At 49.2% G+C, this 27,805-nt stretch overlaps 1 protein-coding gene across 2 annotated transcripts in view; it reads right to left on the reverse strand.

The window, feature by feature from the left end:
• Positions 1–27,805, reverse strand: part of PHIP (PHIP subunit of CUL4-Ring ligase complex) — a 2,061,705-nt gene that overhangs the window by 1,773,031 nt on the left and 260,869 nt on the right. For both annotated transcript variants that reach the window (XM_078648101.1, XM_078648100.1), the window contains exons 13-14: positions 20,518–20,616; positions 20,020–20,173 (exon numbers count right to left, since the gene is read on the reverse strand). In XM_078648101.1, coding sequence (XP_078504227.1) covers positions 20,020–20,173; positions 20,518–20,616 — 253 coding nt within the window. The remainder of the gene's footprint in view (positions 1–20,019; positions 20,174–20,517; positions 20,617–27,805) is intronic.

The following is a 27,805-nucleotide window of genomic DNA, read 5'->3' on the forward strand; positions in this document are numbered from 1 at the left end:
CTGGGCTAGGTAAACTGAGTACTCCGGTGCTCCAGCATAGTCCAACACCCTAAGTGTTCGGATCCACCTTTGTTTTCGACCCATCTAGTCGGGTTCGCCCGAGAACAGTAACTTTGCAATTGCTAGTATCCATAGACTTGTTCCCGCATTACGCGTGAGTTCCCACTCTGCACACGGCGTCCCTAGGCCTCCTGCTTCTAATCCAAGGGTTCAGCATTGTAGGCCTAGCGTTTCTACAGTCTAGAAAAGTATTACTTACCTGCTAGTAACTTCGCATTCCACTTCTTGTGTATATGGTTTTTCCGTGCCCCTCGGCATTTGTGTAAATTGTGCGACTTTCAGTAATTCTTTAAGAGTTTTGTTGTGTGCTTAGCTCCCTGTCTCATAAAGAGCCAGGGTAGTCTTGTTATAAATAAATATACTTTATTTTTTTATAACAACTTGTGTGGTGTCCTTTCACTTGGTGTTCAAGGGGTAATGTGATGGTAAAACAGCTGGCTTAACACGCCCTTTAGAGTCTTAGCCTTAGACTGCTCGTATCCATGCTACTAGGATAGCTGGTCTATAAGGTTGACTTACAACCAATCATCAATAAGGGTTGTTTGGACTGATACATAGTGATCACTAGAATAGTGAGCACTGCATATCAGGCCAACTTCTCACAGTGTGTAAAAGTGGTTTGAACCCCCTAGTGAGCTAGACTACTCATTGCTTATGATTTCAATGAAGACGCTCCAGTAGGGGTAAAGTGATTACAGATTAGTTTTTTCCAACAAGGTAAATTTAATTTCCAACACTTGTCAAGTAAAATGTGCACCATTCTTCTGGAAAACAGGGCTACTCAAAAAATGATGCCGCTCAATGCACAAGTTACTTACCTTCGGTAACGATATATCTGTAAGAAACATTTTTTAGATTCCTTACCTTAGAATATCCCCAGGCGTCAGACTGGATCAGGAAAGTTTTCGTCAGCAGTTTCCCTGCGCGTCGGTAGGCGTCGTCGGCATCGTGATCGCGGGGATGACGTCGGAGTACTTAGACGCCGCCCTCGCGCGCTGATGTCAGATCTCTACATAGCTTTCCGCGCCAGGAACACAGAGCCATGCAAGGAACAGACACTGGTGCCATGAAACTAGGGCCCTCAAGAAAACAAGTTACTTACCTGTAACTTTAGTTCTCCAGTATTGGAAGGTTTCATAGATTCACATGCCTGAATCATTCCCCGTAGTAGAGAAGGGAGTCCCCGGTATATAAAAAAGCAGTGCTTAGTAGTAAAAGCAAACTGAAAAGAGGCCTAGGCCCATTTCCCTTTCGCAACCCATAGCCTTTGTTATGTAAAAAAGGCCCAAACTTTTCTCTGAACCAATCAGAGCTCCTCACCCTCTAGAACCCTCCTGAGAGAACCTTCTGACCCTCAGATTTTTTGCGCACTTGTGTATATAACACACTGCTTGTGCTAAATCCGAGGTGAGCCTCTCAGGGGAGGAGGGTGGGTGCATGTGAATCTATGAAGGCTTCCAATACTGGAGAACTAAAGTTACAGGTAAGTAACATGTTTTCTTACTCCAGTATTGGAACTTTCATAGATTCACATGCCTGAATCAGAATAGCGAGCAGTGAAAAACAAAGCACATTTCTCAGATACATTTCATAATCATGCAATACAATTTGAAAATGAAGCATAACCTCATATATGTATATACGTAGAGAAAATGTGACTTTGCAAACGAGAAATTACGGATGGAGGGATGTAAAAAAGGCTCACCGTTACTGGATGATATTCCGCAGTAACGCCTCTCCCACCGCCGCATCCGATTCTGCGGCTGCCTCCAAGCAGTAGTGCCTGGTGAAGGTGTGCGTAGATGCCCAGGTCGCTGCTCTGCAGATACCCTGGATTGGCACTCCTCCAAACAGTGCAGTGGATGTGGCAACCGCCTTCGTGGAATGGGCACGAACTCGTGCATTCAAAGGCTTTCCAGCAGCTTGATGACAGTAGACAATCGCACTGGAAATCCATCTGGCAATTCCTCTCTTTGACAGCAGGAAACCTTTCCTGGGTGCGCTGAAAGCGACGAATAACTGAGAAGACTTGCGAAACGCCTTAGTTTCTTTCAAGTAAAATTTCATACATCTCTGAACGTCCAGTGAGTGCAATACTCGTTCCGCTGCTGTTGACGGATGAGGAAAGAAACGTTTCAACTCCAACGGTTCGTTCAAATGAAAATCAGTTGCCACCTTCGGAATGAACTTCGGGTTTGTCCTGAGAATCATTCTATCCTCCTGAAACTGTAAGAAAGGCTCCTGAATCGTGAGCGCTTGTAGTTCACCTACTCTTCTCACTGAAGTCAATGCAATGAGAAGAGCCACCTTCCAGGACAAGAACTTCAGGTCTGCCCTGTGTATCGGCTCAAACGGTGGTATCATCAATTGAGAGAGTACAATATTCAGATTCCATAGTGGTGGTGGAGGCTTTACTGGAGGAAAGACCCTGAATATCCCCTTCATAAATTGCTTGATAATCCTTGATGACCATAAGGATGGACCGGACGATGACCTCCTGTAGCGGGATAACGCAGCCAAATGCACCTTGATGGAAGCGTGTGCTAATCCTGACTTTGCCAATAGCAGAATGTAAGGTATAATTTGATGAGGTGCATCAGTAAGAGGGTGAACGTTATGCCTCTTACACCACAGACAAAACCTCTTCCATTTCATCCTGTAGGTTTTGTTGGTACTCTCCGCTCTGGCCTTGGACAGGATCTCTCTGCATTCGTGTGAGATGTTCAGATGGCTAAACTCACAGTGTTCAGGAGAAAGGCTGCTAATCACAAGGATTTCGGGTCCGGATGGAGCACCTGCCCCTTGGACATTGTCAGAAGCGATGGAATTGGACGCAACCGAATTGGACGTTCCTCCGACAGCAGCAGCAGCAGTTCCGTGAACCAGTGTTGTCTGGGCCACCACGGGGCTACCAGGATCAGTCTGGACGGCTCTTTCTTGATCTTCACCAGTATGCGGGAGAGAAGAGGAATTGGAGGAAACCATAGGCAAAGATGCCCGACCATGCCATGGAAAACGCATTCCCCCAAGATCCCTTCTGGGGAAGCCAGCTTGCAAAGTACTGGCATTTTCTGTTTTCCCTTGTAGCGAAGAGGTCCACTATCGGTGTTCCCCATCTTCGAAAGATGCTGTCCAGGATCCCCTGGTCTAGCTCCCATTCGTGGCAGGACGATTTGAGCCTGCTCAGAGTATCCGCCTTGACGTTTTGATCCCCCGGGAGGTGTTCTGCTGCCAATGATCTCCCTTGCTGAAGAGCCCATTCCCATATCTCCTGGGCTTCCTGAGACAGGGAGAGAGATCTTATTCCCCGTTGCTTGTTCACATAATGCATCGCCGTAGTGTTGTCTGTTCTTACCAACACCGGCGAACCTCTTATCCTTGGTAGAAAAGCCAGTAATACCAAGCGGATCGCTCTGAGCTCCAGCAGATTTAATGTGTAATTGCTGCTCGTGCACCTTCCAACGAACGCTGACTTGAAGGTCCTGTAGGAAAGCTCCCCATCCTTCTAAAGACGCATCCGTCGTTACCACTAGAGCCGCCGCTCTTGCCAGAAACGTCAGTCCTTGACACATTTCCTTTTTGTGTCCACCACTTTGCCATCACTGGTGTCACCCATATTGTATCTTCGAAGGATCCCTCCGCTTGACGCCATTGGAGATCGATCTGCTCTTGCCATGGTCTCATCCTTAGCCTGCAGCAAGGTACCAGGGGAATACAAGATGACATCGTGCTCAGCAAGGATTTGTACCTGCGGACTGAAAGACTTTCTTTTTACAAAGTCTTGGAAGAGGGACACAATCCTCAACTGCCTTTCTTCGGAGGGAGACGCTTTGTTGCATTCCGTGTCCAATATTGCCCCCAGAAATGTGATCACTTTTGCTGGGTGGAGGTTTGACTTTCCCTCGTGGAGAGTCAATCCTAGATTGGGGAACAAGTCTATGCAGGCCTGTGTTGACGCTCTGGTCTGTACCTTTGATGGTGCCTTGACTAACCAGTCGTCGAGGTAAGGAAATATTTGATGTTTTTGCTTCCTCAACACAGCCGCCACTGGAGCCAGGCATTTCGTGAAAACTCTTGGCGCTGACTTCAAGCCGAATGGCAGTACCCGGAATTGGTAATGTCTTCCGGCTACTAAGAACCGAAGGTACTGTCTGTGTGCAGGATGGATCGGCACGTGGAAATACGCGTCTTGTAGGTCCAATGTGGTTGTGAGACGTTGGCCTGATATACGATGCTCACTAGTTCTAGTGATCACCTTGTATCAGTCCAAACAACCCTTATGGTGATTGGTTGTAAGTCAACCTTATAGACCAGCTATCCTAATGTTAGCATGGACAAAGCAGTCTTAGGCTAAACTCTTTTGGCATGTGAAGCCAGCTGTTTTACCACAATATAACCCCTTGAATACCAGATGAAAGGACACTACACAGGTTGTTATGAAAATAAACAGTATATTTATTAACAACAACACCTCTGAACTCTTTATGAGATCAGAGGGCTAAGCACATGACAATCTCTTAGGAAAAATACGATAAGTTGCACAAAATTACAATGGTGCCCTAGGGGCACGACAAACCATATACTAAGTAAGTGGAATGTGAAAGTCGATAAAAGGAATGGAGCTGTCCAGAGGCTGTAGGATCGTTGGGACCACGCTACACTAACACTAGGTAGGTAATAGGAGGCCCACGGAACGCGTGTGCAGAGTGTGAACTCACACGCGAGATGAGTAACAACATCTATGGACAGTACAGTTCAAGTTAAAGGTAAGTACGGACAATCCTGACTAGGTAGGACTAAAACGACTGTGGAACTGGACACTAGGACAGTTAGACTACCCTTGAGCACCGAAATGCTCTCGTTACCTCACCCACGGGCTGCGGGTGCATAGGTGCCAAAGTGTGTCGGGCTCTCGCGTTGAAGTCAATGGAGCCTGAAAGAAAAGATGCTGCAGGCGACCAGGAGGAACATGTCCGGTGCGATCAAAGGGTGGATCGGTGAAGAAGAGGACCTGAAAGCAGAGGGGACAGTGTTCGCAGTCACTAGCCAGTGACCGGTGTGGAACCAGGAAGGAACCAGGTGCTGTCGTCGCGATCAGGTGAAGAGTGGACGCTTGACTCTGCAGCCACGTGGACCAGGAGGTGTCTTCGACGACCAGGATGGAGGCTCGAGCTGTCCCATGCAGGCTCGAGCTGTCGGCGGTGTCGGATCCGGAATTGGAGTCAACAGGCCTTGGCAAAGGCAACCCACGCGGTGAGTGGAAAAGACGTCTGGTGCGGACTAGGAGAGTCCAGGGTGCCCCTCTTTTGGAAGGAAGCAAGGGCCAGTCTGGAGCAACCAGACCAGCAGCAAAGATTCAAAGGTTTGTCGTCTAGGAGGTCACTAGCCAGCCGGCAAGTGACCAGACAACGCGTCGAGCAGCAGACAAGCAGAAGGGCCCCACGCAGATCTCGTGGATGCTGGAGGGCTGATCTTCGGTGCAGGGGCTGCTCGGGGCTGGGGCTTCTCAGTCCCCAAAGCACTTGGTCGAGTTTACCTTGGGAGTCGTGCTGGAAGCGAAGTGCAGTTTCTTTCAAGATGGCCGGTCCCACGTGTCTCGTCGCACCCACGGATCTCAGCTGTGCTGCAGATGTAGGTTGAGGTCGGAGAGGTCTGGGAATCCGGGTCTCGTCGGGCTCTGAAGTCTGGATCCTGGAAGGAAGACGACAAAGGGAAGCCGCTGGACGCTTGATGGTGCCTGCAGTTGCAGGGTGGACACTCCTTGTCCACAAGGGAGATTTCTTCAGTCTTCTGTGGAGCAGAAGGTTGAAGTCCAGAGTTTCTTCTTGTAGAGTAGTTCAGGATTAATCTAATTTGGAATGGGACCAGCTCCTACCTTCATCCTGCTAAAGGGGGCTGCACTACTGACTAGGTCCCTCCCCTGTGTGGGACCAGGAAGGGGGGTGGTTACACCCCCTATCCTTTGTCCGGTTTCCCGCCAGAGCTGGGGCTGGAGTGCCCCAGCAACTGGTTTGAACCGGTGTATGCACAGGGCACCTTGTGTGCCCCAGGCATGTCTCATTCCTTTCAGGCCTATCCTACCCAATACACAAAATCCTGTCTGGGGTGGTGCTAGCACCTCCCAAGGCAGGAAACCCTTTGTCCAAGCCGCCCTCGCTGGAAGGGCTCCCAGCAGCAGGAGGTCAGACTTGTGTCTGTGGTGGCAGCATCCATTTTGTGATGCCAAGGCTCGAGTTAACTTTAACCGGGGTTCACAGTTACCTACATGTCGTGTCCCTCTAGAAGGGTGGAATGCTACCCCCGTCGCCAGAATTGACGAGGGGGTAGTATTCCAATTCGTATGACACCTTACTCGACATGTTTTGATAATGTTATACCAGAGTTAGCATTTAACCGCGAGGTTGATAATGCACCTAAGAGTATATGGTATAGCGTTATCTTGGAAATAGCTAAAGGACTTGGTTCCGAAAGCTGTAGACAGGCTCAGCTCATGCTAGAGCACCATCTCACATAATTCCAAGCACTCTGCCTTCAGGATTGATAAGACCTGCCATAGGAGTGACTGATAGGAGGAAATGTGTCCATTTTTAGGGTAAGATATAGGTATACTATATCTATAGCAAAGGGTGATTACACCACCTTGCCCCAGCTGTCATGCAGCCAGTTGTGTCAGTTTTAGATGGCCAGCCAGGGGTGGCATAATACATGCTTCAGCCCCTGGTAGGCCCTGGGTACACCTATGCCCTGGATACCGAAGGTATACTGTACAGGGACTGATAAGGTGGCCCAGTACCAATTGGTAAATGCACCTAAAGTACATGGTTGTCAAATTTAGAGAGAGAACAGCTAGGCTGTGGGTCTGATTAGCAGGGCCACAGCCAGGGAAAGTCATAAACCAGTGAAGCAAAAAAGCAAAAATCTGGGGTGACCATAGGATTGCAGACCCCACTCTCCTACAGTGGTCATATGATCTCCTGGGTTTAATAACGGAAGGATGTCCTGCAGAGACACCATCCTGAAAGATTGTTTCTTGAGATAGGTGTTTAAGGATCTGAGATCCAGAATGGGGCGCCACTGGAGCTTGTTTTTCTTGACAAGAAAAAACCGGGAGTAAAACCCCTTGTTTTCCTGGGCTTTCGGTACCGGTTCTATTGCTCCCTTCCGGAGCATTGTGCGAATCTCCTGCCGGAGTTGATGCAGATGGTTGGCTCTCTGGTGCATCAGTGGCGTACAAGGGGGCGTTTGAAGAAATTCTAGGGTATGACCAAAATGAATTATTTTGAGGACCCATTGGTCCGTTGTTATTTTCCGCCAATTGTGAAGATAGTGAGCAATCTTTCCACCCAGGGGAGCATCTGACAGAGCCGGAAGATGAAGGTTGTCATTGTCGACGGGTGTTGTCCTTTCCCCGGCCACCCCGTCCTCTTGGAGTTGATTTTGTATATCCTCCTGATTGACGCTGGCTGTACTGCTGACGGTAAGGCTGTGATGAGGACGGATGGGAGAAGTTGGCCTGATATGCAGTGCTCACTATTCTAGTGATCACTATGTATCAGTCCAAACAACCCTTATTGATGATTGGTTGTAAGTCAACCTTATAGACCAGCTATGCTAGTAGCATGGATACGAGCAGTCTAAGGCTAGGACTCTGGAGGGCGTGTTAAGCCAGCTGTTTTACCATCACATTACCCCTTGAACACCAAGTGAAAGGACACCACACAAGTTGTTATAAAAAATAAAGTGTATTTATTTATAACAAGACTACCCTGGCTCTATATGAGACAGGGAGCTAAGCACACAACAAAACTCTTAAAGAATTACTGAAAGTCGCACAATTTACACAAATGCCCGAGGGGCACAAAAAACCATATACACAAGAAGTGGAATGCGAAGTTACTAGCAGGTAAGTAATACTTTTCTAGACTGTAGAAACGCTAGGCCTACAATGCTGAACCCTTAGATTAGAAGCAGGAGGCCTAGGGACGCCGTGTGCAGAGTGGGAACTCTCACGCGTAATGCGGGAACAAGTCTATGGATACTAGCACTTTACAAAGTTACTGTTCTCGGGCGAACCCGACTAGGTGGGTCGAAAACAAGGGTGGATCCGAACACTTAAGGTGTTGGACTATGCTGGAGCACCGGAGTACTCAGTTTACCTAGCCCAGGGGCTGCGGCTGCATAGGGTTCAAGTTGCGTCGGAAACCCTCGTTGAAGATCCAGGAGCCTGAAGAAAGAAGTTGCTGGCAGGCGGCCAGTGAAGGAGTTCGTGGTGATCCAAGCCTGGATCAGGGAAGAAGAAAACCTGTAAGCAGAGGGGACCAAGTTCTGAATCACTAGCCAGTGATTTAGGTGGGCACCAGGGTGTCACCGGACGAAGTCACCTCGACCAGGTGAGTGGGCGCTGCTGGGCTCTGCAGTCTCTCGGACCAGGAGGCGTTGTCGGCGACCAGGATGGAGGTGCGAGCTGTCCCACGAAGGTCTCTGCTGTCGACGTCGCTGGACCAAGGATTGGGGCAACAAGTCTTGGCAAATGCAAGGCCCACGCGGTGGACCTAAAATGGCGTCTTGAGTGGACCAGGAGGGTCCAGGGTGCTTCTCTGAAGGAGGGAAGCAAGGGCCAGTCTGGAGCAACCAGACCAGCGGTGTTTGTCGTCGTGGAGCGTCGTGAGAGGGCCACTAGCCAACGGGCAAGCGACCTGGACAACGCGGTGAGCAGCAAAGAGCAGAAGGGCCCCACGCAGATCTCGTGGATGCAGGGGGGCTGAACTTCGGTGCCGGAGCTGCTCAGGGTCGGGGCTTCTCTTACCCCAAAGCACTCAGTCGAGGGTCACTCGGTGGTCGTGCTGGACAAGCGTCGTGCAGTTCTGAAGATGGCCGGTCCCTCGAGGTCTCGTCGCACCCACGGATCACAGCTGGGCTGATGATGTAGGTTGAGGTCAGAGGTGCCAGGGAAGCCGGTTCTCGTCGTGCTGGAGCAGTCTTGATCCGGAGGAGAGACTGGCAACAAACCGCGATGCTTGGTTGGTGCCTGCTGCTGCAGGGTGGCTACTCCTTAGTCACAAGGGAGAAATCTTGGGAAGAGTCTTGAGGTCTTCGTGTAGAAGGTCGGTTCAGGATTCAAAGATTGATCTGATTTGGAAGGGGGCCAGTTCCTACCTTTATCCTGCAAAAAGGGGCTGGCACGCGACTAAGTCCTGCCCTATGGGTGGGACTAGGAGGGGGGTGGTTACACCCCTCTCCTTTGGTGGGCTTTCCCCAGATCAGGGGCTGGAGTGCCCCTGGAACTGGTTCCAGCCGGCCTATGCACAGTGAGCACCGGGGTGCCACTTGCAGTCACCTTCCTCTAAAGCCCTGCCTACCTAGAATACACAAAATCCTGTCTGGGACGGTGCTGGCACCGCCCCTGGCAGGAAACCCTTTGTCCTTGCCTTCTGTGCTGGGAGGACTCCCAGCAGCAGGAGGGCAGACTTGTGTCTCGGTGGCAGTATCCATCTTGTGGAGCTGAGGCTATGTCTGACTTTAACCGGGGTTACAGGTTACATACATGTCGTGTCCCTCTAGAAGGGTGGAATGCTAACCCCGTCGCCAGAATTGGCGAGGGGTTAGTATTCCAATTCGTATGACACCTTACTCGACATGTTTTGATAAAGCGATACCAGAGTTGGCATATAACCGCGAGGATTATAATGCACTTAAGAGTATATGGTATGCGTTATCATGGAACAGCTATTAGGACTTGGTTCCGCAAGCTGCAAACGGGCTCAGCTCATGCCAGAGCACCATTTCACATTATTCCATGCACTCTGCCTTCAGGATTGTTAAGGCCTGCCATAGGAGTGACTGATAGGAATATATGTGTCCATTTTAGGGTTAGATATAGGAATACTATATCTAAAGCAAAGGGTGATTACACCACCTTGCCCCTGCCCCAGCTGTCGTGCAGCCAGTTGTGTCAGATTTGGATGGCCAGCCAGGGGTGGCATAATACATGCTGCAGCCCCTGGTAGGCCCTGGGTACACCTATGCCCTGGGCACCTAAGGTACTCTGTACAGGGACTGATAAGGTGACCCAGTATCCAATTAGATATGTACCTAAGGTACATGGAATCCATTTTACAGAGAGAGCAGTAGGCCTGGGGTCCTGAATAGCAGGGCCCCAGGTCAACTAAGTCAGAAAACTAGCAAAACACCAGGCAAAAAGTTGGGGGCAACCATAGTCAGGGATCTACCTTCCTACAACGGATAAGAAAAATATCTCCCCTGTTGGTATCCTCCTCTATACGAGGACTGCCCTCTACCCCTGGAGCCACGAAAAGGGTTTTTTCTGTATTGCAGTGTCCCCAGAGCCTTTGCCGTATCCTTCTTGAGACTCTGCAGAGTATCATCAATATGCTTCCCAAATAACTCTACTCCATTGAAAGGGAGGTCTAAAATCTTGTTTTGCACCTCCGGCCTAAACGCTGTTGCTCGCAGCCATCATTGCCTGCACAGGACCGCCGCTCCTCCCAAGGATCTAAACACCGTGGTCGCTATATCCATAGCACAGTCTATGACTTCAGCCGAAGTCTTCTCTCCTTCCATGAGAATCTTCTTCGCCTCCTGCTTCTCTGGTTCCGGCATCTGGTTAATGTATGGAGACAGGTCACACCACATCTGCCTGTCGTACCTTCCCAAGATAGCGAGGGCATTAGCTGCTCTCACTAGAAGAGCAGACATTAAGGAAAACCTTTTTCCCGCATTATCCAACCTTCTGCCCTCTTTGTCCGGAGGTGTTGCAATCGGAGCAGACGGGTTCCTGGATTTCTGTTGTGCCGCCTGAGCAATAACAGAATCCGGTTTGGGATGACCCAAAAGGCAAGCTGGAGCATCCATAGGTGCCTTATACTTTTTATCTAGTCCAGCCAGAACCGGCGTTACCGTAGATGGCGTCTCCATGACCTTTAATCCTTCCTTCCAAATATGAGAGACTATAGGCAGGGATCGCATAGATTTCCGATACGAGTCCTTGAAGTCGTATAAAAAACATTCCGTCTTCTCTTCTGTCATGGTCAGTGCAAATCTCTTAGTGGCTCTTTCCATCAAATTATGAAATCCACCTATGTCCTCCGGTGGAGAATCTACTGGTCTCGGCGTAGGAGTTGAAGGTGAGGGGGTGATATAGTCATGCCATTCTGCACTTGTGTCCGCAATTTCCCCATCCTCATGATCGTCATCCGAGGTATCGTGATGTGACGTCGGCGGTGGAGACCTAGCAGTAGGCTCCGGCAAAATCTCTCTCCTATGAACCGGTGTCCCTGGCACCGACCATAGACGTGAAATAACCTCTGGGGCCTGTTGAGCGACTGGAGTCGCTGGGTATCTCCTCCTATAATCCTCTAACATGCCCTGGAGGTCCCTCAACAAAGAGGATGGCACACTTGTCATCTCCTCGCGTTGCTGTTGGCGATATTGGTGCTGTTCCTGGGGTTGCTCCTGATAACCCACATATTCTTCCTCCGAATCCTCCTCCTGGTACTTGACCTGCAATTGCGAAGGGCTACTCGCAATTCCATACTCGTCATCTTCCTCTTCCGAATCTTCCTCTTCCAGCAGGTGAGATGGCAGCAATGGAGAGACCTTGCTCGGAGATGTAACCTCTGGTGTTATAGGTTTTTTCCAAGGCACCAATCTTTTTTCTGGTGTTTTTTCCCCTCATCGACGGGCTCGTCGACGAGATTCCCATCGCCGTCGTCGACCAAGTCATCGCCGTCGATGCCACCGTCGACATTGTCGTCACCGTCTACGCTGTCCTCGTCGACATCCTCGTCGACACTGCCACCGTCGACACTGTCCTCGTCGGTGCCGCCGTCGTTGACGCGGTCGTCGACGCTCTCGTCGGTAAAACCGTCGACGATATCGCCGTCGACTGTGTAATCGTCGACGCGGTTTTCTCACCAGCTTTAACACCATCTTTCTTAGTCGACGACGGAGGTGTTTTTGTCGTCGTCGATGATCCCTTTTTCGGCGACAGTCCCGTCGACGGTGCCGAAACATTACCTTTCTCCTCAGAAGGCGTAGACGAAGTCCGTTTGATGGTAATCTTGATTTTCTGAGGTGATTGTGGTGGATCTGAGGCGGATTTCACTAGTTTCACCTCACCAGCAGAACCCTTCTTCCCCTTAGCTGTAACTGAAGGGGATTTTGAGGGACTGCGCCCTGAAGACCCTGGAGTGGTCTTTTTTGGGGCCTTCTCAGGTCTTTCACCGGAGGAATGTGTCTGATGAGATCTACTTCTCTTCTGAGATCTCTTAGACGCCACAGATTCCTCTTCACTCTCACTTGAGAAGATCTCCTTCCTGGCTTTAACCTTCTGAAGCTAGATCAGCAGCCTTCCCTCACGATCTCTCAAGGTTTTATTTGAAAAGGTACGACATACCTTACAATCTGCTGCCTTATGGTCTGGATAGAGGCAGTAGATGCAGTCCTTGTGAGGGTCATCTGTATAAAGCCTCTTCTTAGAGCAGGTGGAACAAGCTCTAAATAATCCTTTCTTCTTCTCAGACATGGTAGATGAAAAACCTCAAATCTAAGTCAAAATACTGTAAAAGTAAAGAGTTTGAGCAGAGCTCAAAGGAGACTCCCTAGCACAACGTGCGGTAGAAAAATCTGAGGGGCAGAATGTTCTCTCAGGAGGGTTCTAGAGGGTGAGGAGCTCTGATTGGTTCAGGGAAAAGTTTGGGCCTTTTTTACATAACAAAGGCTATGGGTTGCAAAAGGGAAATGGGCCTAGGCCTCTTCATTTTGCTTTACTACTAAGCACTGCTTTTTTATATACCGGAGACTCCCGTCTCGACGACGGGGAATGATTCAGGCATGTGAATCTATGAAAGTTCCAATACTGGAGTAAAGTAAGATACCTTAACCCTAGATATCGGTTCGCAGTACGGGGAGGATGGGCGGGGCGGTAAGGAATCTAACTAACTAATGTTTCTTACAGATATATCGTTACCGAAGGCAAGTAACTTGTGCATCTTAAAGAAACACGTTAGTTAGATTCCTTACCTTAGAGTAGATACCCCTTCAATACCAGCCCCGGAGGTGGGTCTGCGAAACAAGATCACACCAGAAAGTCCTGGAGAACAGAATGGCCAAAAAAGCAATCTATCTGGACTTGACTGTCCAGGCAGTAGTGCTTAGCAAACGTGTGCAGCGAAGCCCACGTAGCTGCCTGACAAATGTCCTGCTAAGGGACTCCTCGTCCCAAGGCAGTAATAGCCGCCATGGACCGAGTGGAATGGGAGCGCAACCCCACAGGAGGCTCCTTTTTAGCCAAGGAATAACAAGCCTTGATGCACAAAACGACCCACAGGGAGATGGTCTGCTTGTGCACTGCTCATCGCTTCTTAGCACCCACATAGCCAACAAAGAGTTGGTAATCCACCCGGAACTGTTGTGTGCGGTCGAGGTAGAAAGAGAGCGCATGTTTTGGGTCCAGACGGTGGTAACGCTCTTCCTCTTTTGAGGGATACAGAGGCGGAAAGAAGGTGGGCAAGGTGATGGACTGCCCGATATGAAAGACAGTAACCACCTTAGGCAGGAATGAAGGATGAGTCCCCAGAACAACCTTGTCTGGATGGACAGAAAGGAAAGGCGGTTTAGAGTGCCTGGAACTCACTCACTCTTCTGGCAGAGGTGATAGCAACCAGGAAAGCAGTTTTGAGCGTCGAAAGATGAAGAGAGCAATCATGAAGTGACTCAAAGAGAGCGCACCTCAAATAAGTAAGAACCAAGTTCAAGTCCCACTGAGGCATCATGAAAGGAACAGGACGGAACATGTGCGTGATGTCTTTCAAGAATCTATTTACAACAGGGGAATTTAAAAGAGAAGGCTGATCAGGAAGCCTTAAGAAGGCTGAAAAGGCCGAGAGATAACCCTTGATAGTGCCCAGAGCAGAGTCCTGCTGGGCCAGAGAAAGAAGGAAGAGGAGAACCCCTGAAAGGAGGGCAGAAAGTGGATCCACTTTGCTGTGCACCATGCCACAAATTAGTTCCACCTGCAGGTGTATACCGTTTTTGTGGAGGGACGCCTGGCTGCCAGAATCACATCACAGACTTCAGGAGGCAAGTCAAATGGCCTCAACTGTCGCCGCTCAATCTCCACGCATGGAGGTGGAGACTGCACAGGTTCGGGTGGAGGACCGTCCCCTGCTGCTGCGCCAGAAGGTCCTCCTGAAGAGGCAGACGAATCGGGGGAACTACTGACATACTGAGTAGCTCGGGATAACAGTACCTTCGTGCCCAATCCCGGAGCCACAAGAATGGCTTGGGCCCGGTCACGCCTGATCATCTTCAGCACTCTGGGCAGAAGTGGTATAGGCTGAAAGGCGTACAATAGACCACAACTCCACTCGCGACGAAAAGCGCCTCCGAGCGAGTGCTGCCTTGGAAATTCCAACGCGCAGAACTGATGACATTGCACATTCTCTTTGGTGGCGAATATATCTAACCAAGGCTCTCCCCACTGCTGAAAGAGACCTTGCGCCATGTTAGAGTTCAGACGCCACTCGTGATCCATCATGCACCGGTGGCTGAGTTTGTCCGCCCTGGCGTTCAGTGAACCTGCCAGGTGTTGAACCACCAGGGTGACGCCCTGGCGTTCCAGCCATGTCCAGAGGCGCCGAGCCTGCTGACAAAGGGTACACGACCCCACCCCGCCCTGTTTGTTGCAGTACCACATGGCGGTGGTGTAGTCCGTGAACACCTGCACTACACTTCCCCGGACAGAGGGAAGGAATGCCTTCAGTGCAAGTTGGATCGCCCGCAGCTCCAGAAGGTGGATATGGAGACAGGACTCCGCCGGAGACCATAGGCCTCTGATCTCCGCCTCTCCCATGTGGCCCGCCCATCCCAGGAGGGACGCATCCGTCACCACTGTGCTCCGGTTGGGGAAGGGAGAGGGATCTGCCACTGGCCCAATTGCGGTCCGTGAGCCACCACTGCAACTGACTCGCAGTGCCCTCCGAGATCAGGACATGGTTGGACAGGTTGCCTTGATGCTGTGCCCACTGGAACTTCAGGTCCCACTGCAGAGCCCGCATCCGCCACCTGGCGTGATGTACCAGCAGGATGCGGGAGGCCATCAGCCCCAGGAGCCGCAGCATCAGCCTGACCAAAACCCGTGATAAAGGCTGAAAGATCAGAATCAGAGCCTGAATGTCCCGAACCCGCTGCTCGGGAGGATAAACCCGAAACTGCGCCAAGTCCAGCACCACTCCGATGAAGAAGAACCTTTGGGAGGGACTCAGGTGTGACTTTGGCACGTTGATGGAGAACCCCAGCAAGTGCAGGAGATCGGCCGTCGTCCTGAGGTGGGAGGCGACTGACTGGGGCGAGCCCGCCTTCAACAACCAGTCGTCGAGATAGGGGATGACTGGAAGCCCTGATTTGCGCAGGTGAGCTGCGACCACCGCCATCACCTTCGTGAACACCCAAGGGGCACTGGTGAGGCCAAAGGGAAGCATGGTGAACTTAAAGTTCTTGTGGCCTACCGTGAACCGCAGGTAGCGCCGGTGGGCCGGCAGGACGGGAACATGGAAATAAGCGTCCTGTAAGTTCAACACTACCATCCAGTCTCCAGGGCAGCCAGGACCTGAGCTAAAGTCAGCATCTTGAATTTCTCCTTCCGGAGGAAGTCGTTGACGCTCCTGAGGTCCCAGATAGGGCGTAGGCCCCCTTTGCCCTTCTTGGGAACCAGAAAGTAGTGGGAGTAACAACCACAACCTACTTCTGGCCCAGGAACACGCTCAATGGCCCCCTTGGCAAAGAGGGCCATAAGTTCCTCCTGCAGAAGTCGCAAGTGATCCCCCGACATGCGGTGGTACTGCGGTGACATTGCTGGAGGGGTCGCCTCGAAGGGGAGGGAGTGGCTCCTTCGGACGATTTGCAGCACCTGCACCCGTCCGAAGTGATGGTACGCCAGTGGAGTAGGTGATGTCAAACCCTGCCTCCCACTGGCATTGAATGGGCCTGAAAGCACAGGAAAACAAGAGTGCTCCTACCCGAAAGTAGTAAAGTTAGGATTTTATCTCAGATTATTTTTATGAATCGGGCCGAAAGTCTTTAGTTAACAGTTTCACTTCTAAGAGGCTGGTGTGGGTGTGGCTAAGTCAGCTGCTTACCAGTGATTCATTTGTATTGGTGTTTGCCGGTGCTCAGTACTGACACTTATTTGTAAACACTGGCAAGTATTTATGAGAATCCATCACATGGTGCCACTGTGTGCGTATTTTTTAGCAGAGTACTTTTGTGGAGCATTTAACTACTTAACATATCTTTAAAAAAAATGGTAAATCTATCATTTAAGCTTACAGTTTAAAGTGACATGTGGGTATTGCCAGCTGCAGTGGACCCGTGGGAAATACCTTGGATCCTGACTCTTTTTTACACATTAAGCTTTGAGGCTGATGCTGCGGGGGTGGATGTGGACTGACCGGGCCGTTGTCCCCCTGCACCGCCACGGCGGTTACCACGTCCGCGTTGAGGTTGGTTCTGCGGCCTGTGGCTGGACGAACGTGTGGGGGCGCCCCTTCCTTGGCCACGAAAGGGACGAAAAGCATTAGTCTGCTCACGCTGGCCCGACAGGCCCAAGGACTTGGCCGTAGCCCTGGAGTCCTTGAAACACTCAAGCGCACGGTCTGCTTTGTCGCCAAAAAGGCGACGGCCATCAAAGGGCATGTCCATGAGTGTGTCCTGGACATCCCCCGAGAAATTAGCGGACCTCAGCCAGACGTGGCGACGGATCGCCACCGTCGTGGAAATCACTCTGCCCAGCGAGTTAGTGGTATCGAGTCCACACCTGATGGAATACCGTTCCGCATCTCGCTCTTCAGCAAGAGCCTGGGCGAGCCGTGTCCGGGCCTCCTCCGGACACTCAGGCAGCACGTCCGCCACCGTATCCAACAGAGTGGGTTTAACGGCCCAAAAGGCACGCAGTATTAATTGACCGCAACCCCAGACTTACTGAGGAGAACAGTTTCTTCCTAAACTGGTCAAGCCTTTTGGATTCCCGATCCAGAGGACCGTTCGGGAATGAGGTCTGGGACGTGGAGGCCTGGATCACCAGACTGTCTTGGGTTGGGTGTACAGACAGAAAGCAGGGGTCACCTGGAGCCGGGCGGTGTGGTGTGGTCTGGCCACGTTCCGATCCACAAGGGGCACCGTGGAGGGCCGGGACCAAGTGCCCATCACAACGTCGGTGAGGGCCTCATTGAACAGCAGCATAGGCTCTAAAGAGCTTACTGGCGGTTGAAGCACCTCGGTGAGGAGATTAGTCCTCACGGCAGCAGCAGGGAGCTCACGAGCCAAGGCCTTGGCTGCCTTGCGCAACACCATGCTATATGTAGCCCCCTCCTCCAGCAACGGAGGGAGGAGAGATTAACCCAGTGTCTGGCGACATGTCAAGATTTATTTATTTATTTATGAGATTTATAGAGCGCGAACGAATGCCCGAGTGCGTCTTGGCGCTGAAAGCTCAATTCAGTACTCTCCTGATATTGGATCCCGGCGTAGGTTACTGGTTAAACAGCCAGGTCTTTAAACTTTTACGAAAAGAAAAAAAAAGAGTGGGACTCAGCCTTATTGACAGAGGAAGAGAGTTCCAAAGTCTGACTGCGGTAACTAGGAACCGTCTGTCTCCCCAGGAAACTGTTTTAGTACGAGGAACAGTTAATTGGTGCAGAGTCACCGATCTCAGTCGTCTTGGAGGACAGTAAGGTATTATCTGGTTCTTGAGAAACTGCGGAGCTAAGTTGTGTAATGCTTTAAATACAATGCAAAGTGTCTTGAATTTTATTCGATTTTTGATTGTTAACCAATGAAGATTCCGAATGGTTTGGGCAATTGGTTTGAATTTAGGGGTCCTGAAAAGCAGTCTTGCCGCAGCGTTTTGTACTGATTGCATTTTGTTAACTACCCGAGTTAGTGCATTGGCAAACAAGCCGTTGCAGTAGTCGAGTGATGATAGTACGAGTGTGCTTACCAGGGTTTTACCAGCGCTGTCAGGTAGAAACGGAATGATTTTTTTAATGAGTTTTAGCTTATGGAAAGCTGTTGCCGCTATTTGATTAGCGTGAGTAGAAAAATTGAGATTTTCATCAAATACAACTCCTAAATTCCTAACCTTTGGGACGGGGTTGGGCAAGGTTCCAAAGGCTGATGGCCACCAGACGGGAGACCAGCATGGGGAGAGTTTCCCAAAGATGACAACCTCGGTCTTTTGGGAGTTAAGTTTAAGGGAGCTGGAGGACATCCAATCTCCAATCGCCAGCATGCCTTCCTGGAAGCGTTCCGCCACCACTTCTGGCTTCCCCTAGCTTCCCCTAGCTCATCTGCCCAGTCCTGACTTATCAGCACTGCTGTGCCAGAGGTTCCTCAGACCCCTCCCAGTCCTCCCCTTCATCCGTATCCTGATAGACAGGCATAAAGGACGGAGCCGGGTCGTAGATGAAGGCCTCACCCATCGGCGCCATTCCGACGTCGGACCCGGACTGGGGCTGAAACCGAGGACGGCGCCAGGGGTGGCTCCGTAGGGGATGGCGCCAGCGGAGGAGTCATGAGGTTGACTGGCCTCGACCTGGATCCAGCGGCCCCGGGAACGAAATCGCCGACGTCGGGCCGAAGCCGCCGATGCGCTAGGACCCCCAGTCGGACCTGCGGGGCCCAAAGGCACACCGGCAGGCCTTGACGGCGGGAAGAGAGACCTCATGGCCACGAGGAAATCTTGAATCTCGCCCAGAGTCGCATTAAGCCCAGGGACCAGAGGGTGTGGGGCCGGACGCAACTCCTGCGGCTCCGGCGGAGCCGCGTGGGTGAAGCCACCCGAACCCTCAGCCAAGTCGCGCGACCGGCGAGGGGAGTCAGAAGAGTGATGTCACTTCTTCGACTTCGAGTGCCTCGACTTACCGGAGGACTTGGAGCCCGACGAGTGGTGATGGTTCGACGAGCGGCGAGGACTGCGGCTCCACGACCGGCCCCTCGACTTCCTCCTTGACCGGGACCTCGAGCGGCGCAGAGCAGACTGCCGGAGCTCGAGAAGCTTGCGGGACCGCTCCCGCCTAGCTTTTGAAGTCAAGGCCCAGCAGTCGGAGCAGGACTTGTCATGGTCTGCCCCTAGACACTAGACACACTGGCGGTGGGGGTCCGTCACCGACATCAGGCGGTGACAAGCGTCGCACGGTTTAAAAGCAGGCATCCCTACCAAAAAGTTTGTAAAAAAGTGACTAAGGGGACTTGCTCTTCCCGGATCTGCGCTTGCTGGCGCGAAAAAAAGAACAACTGACATCAGCGCGCGAGGGCGGCTTCTAAGTACTCCGACGACGTCATCCCGGCAATCACGACGCCCACGGAGCCGCAGATGACGCCTACCGACACGCAGGGGGACTGCAGACGAAAACCTTCCGGATCCAGTCTGATGCCTGGGGATAGTCTAAGGTAAGGAATCTAGCTAACGTGTTTCTTTCAGATGCAGGATTTCATGCAAATTATTAGACCGGAAGAAAGAAGTTCCAAGGTAGAAACAAATGCCCAGGGTGGGACCGATAAAATAAACTATGCGTCCATGCTTTTTATACCAAGATATTTGACGTTGATTACATTGTAACCATAAAACAGACTTGGGGGCCCTACTGAGAATAGGTGTTTTGTGGACACAGCCAAATAAGACATTACATTCTGAAAACGTTTGAAGAACACTTAGCAAGGTGCATCCTTTTAGCAGAGCTCATCTATTTATTTAATCGTTCCAATAACACATATAGCTATTTCTTTATTGGAAATGTGTTCTCTGTAGAGATTTTAAAAATAGTTGCAATTTTTTTTTTTAACTGGGAAATATAACCTAAATATCAGCCTGCATATTGTAGTCAGCAGCTTGACTGACTCCATAATAGGAGAACTGATAATGTCATATACAGAATACCTTACCACAAGAATATGAATAAGTTCACCAGTGTAGGAATTCCAGACTTTCAGTGTCATAGTATTAACAGCTGTTATGACAGTTTTGTCGTGACGGTCCCATGCCACCATTGTTACTTTCAATTTTGTGATTTTGTCTTCCACTCCTTGTAAATTATGCCTAAGGACAAATAGATTTTTACATGTCAAATGATATTAACAGAAATTCTATGCTGTTCAACTCTACATGATGATTACCACCAAGTAAGGATAAAGCCAAAAATACATTCATTGCATTCAACATTTGTCAAATGCACAAACAGGGTGAAACCAGAAATGCAACACAAATAGATCAAAAAAAAAGTGCATTCAGAAAAGTCACAAAGGTAAGATTTGTAATACAGCACAGAGTTACAAATGTTGATGTGATCATAGAAAATATGTATAAAACAAATTCATAAGTTATGAGCCACAAGTTTCTTTTTAAATAAAAAAGTAAAATGTGACTATTTAAATAGGCCTTACCCTACTGGACGAGTGGCCATATCTAGTAAAATGCTCTTCCATTCTTTCCTCTTGTACTGCCAAATGCGTGCGGTCCCATCTCTACTTCCACTTACAAAGCTGCATACACAAACAGGAGTTAAGACAAACCACAAAGGTACTAGTTACTCTTTACATACATTTTCGACATTTTCACTTTCTCAGTAGATGCATCAGACATGTTTGGATGGTACAATATTGCAAATAAACAATGCTAGAAATCAAAGGTGAGTGGGAACTCGCACAGCGTAAATAAACTAGATTTGTATTGTGTAACGGGTTGTAGCGTGCCACTGGGTTGACACACTGTCTGGCCAAGCAGTGTGAGCACACAGCTAGAACATTCGAGGGTCCCCCTACTGGGAGGGGAACTAACCAGTGCACAGCGGATGGACCGTAGTCTTATTCCATAGACATTTTAATCAAAGAAGTCTGTATGAATGATTTCAAAATTTTTAATCTTTTCGTAGTGAATATTCTTGCATATTCATGTTCAACATGGTGATACTGGCCAAAAGCGTGTCACTGCACACAGTATAATTCAACCATTGTAATCCTCAAAACAAGATCCCGATGCATTTCGGGCAAAAGCCCTTTCTCAAGGGAATGCTCTACAAGAAGAAACAAACATAACCAGGATAAATAAACTGTAAAAGGCTTAAAGTATATACGATCGAATTCAGACATGCATAAGCCGGATATTAAGTGGCTAAATAGATGGTGACGGAAAATGGAACAATGTGCCAAATTACCCAGAGACTGCCGGGTGATACGGCAATATCAGAAGTTGTGCATGCGCCGGTAAACAATGCTCACAGAAATCATGAGCAAAGAGCCCCCCCTGCTATTGACAAGTGTGAGAAGTTGGCCTGATATGCAGTGCTCACTATTCTAGTGAACACTATGTATCAGTCCAAACAACCCTTATTGATGTTTGGTTGTAAGTCAACCTGATAGACCAGCTATCCTAGTAGCATGGACACGTGCAGTCTTTAGGCTAAACTCTAGAGGGCGTGTTAAGCCAGCTGTTTTACCATCACATATACCCCTTGAACACCAAGTGAAAGGACACCACACATGTTGTTATGAAAAATAAAGTATATTTATTTATAACAAGACTACCCTGGCTCTTTATGAGACAGGGAGCTAAGCACACAACAAAACTCTTGAAGAAATACTTAAAGTCGCACAATTTACACAAATGCCCGAGGGGCACGAAAAACCATATACTATACAAGTGGAATGCGAGATACTAGCAGGTAAGTAACTATTCTCATAGGCTTTAGGATCGCTAGGACTGGACTACTGAACCTTTAGATTACAAGCAGGAGGCCTAGGGACGTCGTGTGCAGAGTGGGAACTCTCACGCGTAAGGCGGGAAAAAGTCTATGGAGGCTAGTAAAAGCAAAGTTAGTGTTTTCGGGCGAACCTGACTAGGTAGGTCAAAAACGAAAGTGGATCTAGACACTTAGAGAGTTGGTCTACGCTGGAGCACCGGAGTACTCGGTTTACCTAGCCCAGGGGCTGCAGCTGCATAGGGTTCAAATGTCGTCGGGTTTCTTCGTTGATGAACCAGGAGCCTGAAGGAAGAAGTTGCTGGCAGGCGACCAGTGAAGAAGTTCTTGGGGATCCAAGCCTGGATCAGGGAAGAGGAAGACCTGTAAGCAGAGGGGACCAAGTTCTGAATCACTAGCCAGTGATTTAGGTGGGCACCAGAGTGGCACCGGACGAAGTCACCTCAACCAGGTAAGTGGGCGCTGCTGGGCTCTGCAGTCTCTCGGACCAGGAGGCGTTGTCGGCGACCAGGATGGAGGTGCGAGCTGTCCCACGAAGATATCTGCTGTCGACGTCGCTGGACCCAGGATTGGGGCAACAAGTCTTGGCAAATGCAAGCCCACGCGGTGGACTTAAAATGGCGTCTGGAGTGGACCAGGAGGGTCCGGGGTGCTCTTCTGTTGGAGGGGAGCAAGGGCCAGTCTGGAGCAACCAGACCAGCGGTCTTTGTCGTCGAAGTTCGTCGTCAGAGGGCCACTAGCCAACGGGCAAGTGACCTGGACAACGAGGTGAGCAGCAAAGAGCAGAAGAGCCCCACGCAGATCTCGTGGATGCAAGGGGGCTGAACTTCGGTGCTGGAGCTGCTCAGGGTTGGGGCTTCTCTTACCCCAAAGCACTCGGTCGAGGGTCACTCGGGAGTCGTGCTGGGCAAGCGTCGTGCAGTCTTGAAGATGGCCGGTCCCTCGAGGTCTCGTCACACCCACGGGTCTCAGCTGGGCTGAAGATGTAGGTAGAGGTCAGAGGTGCCAGGGAAGCCGGTTCTCGTCGAGCTGGGCAGTCTTGATCCGGAGGAGAGACTTACAGCAGACCGCGATGCTTGGATGGTGCCTGCTGCTGCAGGGTGACTACTCCTTAGTCACAAGGGAGAAATCTTGAGAAGAGTCTTGAGTTCCTTTCGTGGAAAGTCGGTTCAGGATTCAAAGATGATCTAATTTGGAAGGGGGCCTGCTCCTACCTTTATCCTGTAAAAGGGGGCTGGCACGCGACTAAGTCCTGCCCTATGGGTGGGACTAGGAAGGGGGGGTGGTTACACCCCTCTCCCATGCCGGGCTTTCCCCAGCTCAGGGGCTGGTGTGCCCCTGGAACTGGTTCAAGCCGGCACATGCACAGTGAGCACCGGGGTGCCACTTGCAGTCACCTTCCTCTAAAGCCCTGCCTACCTAGAATACACAAAATCCTGTCTGGGACGGTGCTGGCACCGCCCCTGGCAGGAAACCCTTTGTCCTTGCCTCCTGCGCTGGGAGGACTCCCAGCGGTAACTGCAAACACAACTCCCAGCAGCAGGAGGGCAGACTTGTGTCTCGGTGGCAGCATCCATCTTGTGGAGCTGAGGCTATGTCTGACTTTAACCGGGGTTACAGGTTACCAACATGTCGTGTCCCTCTAGAAGGGTGGAATGCTAACCCCGTCGCCAGAATTGGCGAGGGGTTAGTATTCCAATTCGTATGACACCTTACTCGACATGTTTTGATAATGTTATACCAAAGTTAGCATATGACCGCGAGGTACATAATGCACTTAAGAGTATATGGTATAGCGTTATCATGGAACAGCTATTAGGACTTGGCCCGCAAGCTACAAACGGGCTCAGCTCATGCCAGAGCACCATTTCACATTATTCCACGCACTCTGCCTTCAGGATTGTCAAGGCCTGCCATAGGAGTGACTGATAGGAATATATGTGTCCATTTTAGGTTTAGATATAGGAATACTATATCTAAAGCAAAGGGTGATTACACCACCTTGCCCCAGCTGTCAAGCAGCCAGTTGTGTCTGATTTAGTTAGTCAACTCAGGGGTGGCATAATACATGCTGCAGCCCCTGGGAGACTTCTGGGTACACCTCTGCCCTGGTTACAGGGACACAAGAGAGGGCCCAGTGCCAATTCAGTACCTGGGTACAATTTGGAGTAGAGAGAACAGCTAGGCTGTGGGTCTGATTAGCAGGCCCACAGCCAGGGAAAGTCGTAAACCAGTGAAGCAAAAAGCAAAAAATCTGGGTGATCATAGTATTGCAGACCCTACTCTCCTACAACAAGCATTAATAAGTACAGTCTATCAACATACACTCGCTTGTGGGACCAAAAGAGGTGGAGCGGTAACCAGAATGTGAAGGCATGAGAATAACATTTCAACATTGTCCGCCATTTGGTTCATTTAAGAGGATGTAATGAATAACCTTGGACACATGAGATTTCCAGAGGAAGGGAATATACAGCTTTTATCACATTTTTAAAAAAAGCCTGCCACAGAACATGCTCTTCTAGGACCAATCAATGTGGATCACTGTGGGAAGGGAAAACTGCCAAAAGCATGAGTGATAAAAAAAAAACTTGTTGACAAATGCACTATCCCGACATGGCAATGAGTAAGGGATAACTTACTCCACACTGATAAAGGAGGAATCTAGAACCGGACACTGTTTATACAAGAAAGGTAAGAAATCTCAAGTGCAGTGACGATGGTTTTGGTGACCAGACTGTTATTTCAATTTGGAGGGATTCAATATTGGCATGTTTTACTGCATTACAATGCGAGTAGAACAGAGTATTAGTAATGATGCAGAAGAACTTTATTCATTATCTAGTGATACCATGATTTTGTTGTTGGGTGCTTATATATAGATATGAGGAACCTAAATGACAGAATAAGAGAGGAGGACACAAATATAAATTAGAACACCACAACATTGACAAATGGTATAAGAGGTGTAGGGTGGGATAATTCTGATGGGCCGCCAACTGTAAAAGCCAGTTCAGGCCTTCCATCACAGTACATCTCAAAGTAACCTAAATCTTAAGTTTTACTCATTTATGTCAAAAGCAATGTATAGGTGAGTGCAATAAGAATACTAACAGAAGCGGTTGAGTAGGTCATCTAAAAGGGGCTTACAGATAGTTTCCATTAGATTTATGAGACAAAGCAGCACCTGAAAACAATCAACTATGTCCGGGGTCTCAAAACTGAGAATTTAATGTCCAGATACTACACATTTCAGTAATTAAATCAGGAACAGCAGGTTCAAAATGGGTGATATTGGATAAGCACATGGTAGGTTTCCTTGAAAGAACAGTGGTCTCAGGTTATAGGCAAAGAAGGCAGTAATGAAGCCCCACCAGGGGCAGTATTCTTGCTACTCAGCCCTCACACTCATCTGACACTCTCTCAAACCATTCACACACCAGCCTTCTAATTACATCACAGTCATTCTGACTGAGCGACAGAGGACATCACACTAAAGGGAGAATGCATGGCATAGAAATAAAGATACCAAACGCCTCCCTTCTTTATGGAAAAAAATAGAAAATATAAATCCAAATACAGCGATACACAACATCCATAAAAATAAGAACGAAGCATAGGAGTATAAACTCACGCATACCTAAACATAAAAGTTCCGGTGGAGGAAAAAGATACAGTTGTAAGAGTAACACAAACATACATTACTAAGAGTAAAAGATCCACACTCTCCCCATCAGCAGAAATTAAAATATAGAGGAGCAACAAACATCACAATTCACATTAGAGTCACCGACTCTGCAGCATAGCACGAGTGTGCAATACGTGTGCTACAACAGATGCTACACACCTGCCACAAGCAAAACATATGCCCCTACGAGTGCAACACATATGGCCCAAAGAAAAGGTTTGAGTGCAAAGTAAATGGCCCATCATCAACAACTTTAAGTAATTGTTAATAAAGTATTTGTTAGACTAGCAACTCACAAGCCCATCACAAAGCAACATTTGGGTACAAGAAATGTGCCCCATAATATCTAAATGCAACTACGGTTTGGGAGCAACGGAAATGCACATCACGAGCAACAATAAGTAACTTCTGGGTGCTCATGATATGCCCCAAGATACGCAACAATAAGCATGGTTTGGGTACAACACAGGTACCCAAGTATCAGTAACAGTAATGTCTGTTTGTAACCCAGCACATCAAAGCAAGTATAGTTTGGGCGCAATAAACATGCTCCAACATCAACAATTTTAAGTAACGGTTTGAGGTAGGAAGTAATATGCACCATCACACGTAAATGTAAACAAGGTTTGAGAGCATCCACATGCTTCCTCTCCTAAATAAGTAATAGCAAGTAAGGTTTGGGTTACAGGATCTCTGCCCCATGACCAAGAACTGTACAATTTGTTTGGGAAGCACGCCAACTGATATGCCCCAGAACAAGTACCAAACAACATATGGGTGCAAAACAACTCTTACCTCAGCACATAGTTAGGTAGAGTAAAACCCCAAGCCCACAGAGACTTATTGCATGCCTAGATTTTTGTGATTCAGTATATGTCAACCAATACAGAGCAGACTCAACAGTATTAAAATAAGCATGGCAGACATGGAAACATGCAAAAACAACAATGATGGACAGATTGTGGATCAATGTCACACATTCACCCCAGTCCAAAGATCTGGGCCCAAATCCATCGTTTTTCCACTCCACACCACCCTGGGTTAGACAATGGCGATATGCAAATCAGCGCTGACCCTGTGCCCCATGGGAACAGTCCAGTCCGAACTACAAAAGCCATGTCCTTCCCAGAACGGAAACAAGCATCCGAGGACCGGCCCGGTTTCGAGGTAACACCTCTCATCAGCCCGGCTAGCTTGCTTCCAGTGGTGTGGAGTGCCTGGGACTCACGTCTGAGCATCCCCAGTACACTTAGAGCAGTTACTGCAAAAACAACAATGATGGACAGAATGTGGATCAATGTCACACATTCACCCCAGTCAAAAGATCTGGGCCCAAATCCATCGTTTTTCCACTCCACACCACCCTGGGTTAGACAATGGCGATATGCAAATCAGCGCTGACCCTGTGCCCCATGGGAACAGTCCAGTCCGAACTACAAAAGCCATGTCCTTCCCAGAACGGAAACAAGCATCCGAGGACCGGCCCGGTTTCGAGGTAACACCTCTCATCAGCCCGGCTAGCTTGCTTCCAGTGGTGTGGAGTGCCTGGGACTCACGTCTGAGCATCCCCAGTACACTTAGAGCGGTTACTGCAAAAACAACAATGATGGACAGAATGTGGATCAATGTCACACATTCACCCCCGTCAAAAGATCTGGGCCCAAATCCATCGTTTTTCCACTCCACACCACCCTGGGTTAGACAATGGCGATATGCAAATCAGACATGGAAACATGGCATAAATATATAAGAAGAATCCAAAAATGCATCAGGTTGTGTGATAAAAACACACTAGACAGAATAATTAAGGCATAGAACCCATACGGCAGCTTGAACCAATACCAGCAAACATTTAAGAAATAATGCACATAATGATGAAATCTGCATGGTGAGAGCTTTGAACAGAGAAACGTGTGTCGCAGCAATTCAATCTGAAAGAAGAACCCAGCTTTCAAAATCATTGAAAAAAATCAAGAGAACGAGTTTCTTTTAAATGTTGATGTAAAAGCTGTACAAGTAGCGGTAACTGTAGCGCTAACTTCCAGATACCTGGAGAGCCTTCATTGCATCGTTTAACGCAGAGTGAAATACAATCACATAGTCATTCAAAGCAATCAAAGCACACCCAGAAATGAATGCCTCCACTTTCAGCCATTTCCGGATCCTTTGTGTAGAATGAGATAACAATCCGAGAAGTTGACAATGAGGTAAGGAAAATGCGACTTACCCAGTATGCATCTGTTCTCGGCACGTAGAGCCGTAGAACCTCATGCTTATGCATAGATCG

The sequence above is a fragment of the Lissotriton helveticus genome, chromosome 6, assembly GCF_964261635.1.
Source record: "Lissotriton helveticus chromosome 6, aLisHel1.1, whole genome shotgun sequence".
Classification (NCBI taxonomy): domain Eukaryota; kingdom Metazoa; phylum Chordata; class Amphibia; order Caudata; family Salamandridae; genus Lissotriton; species Lissotriton helveticus.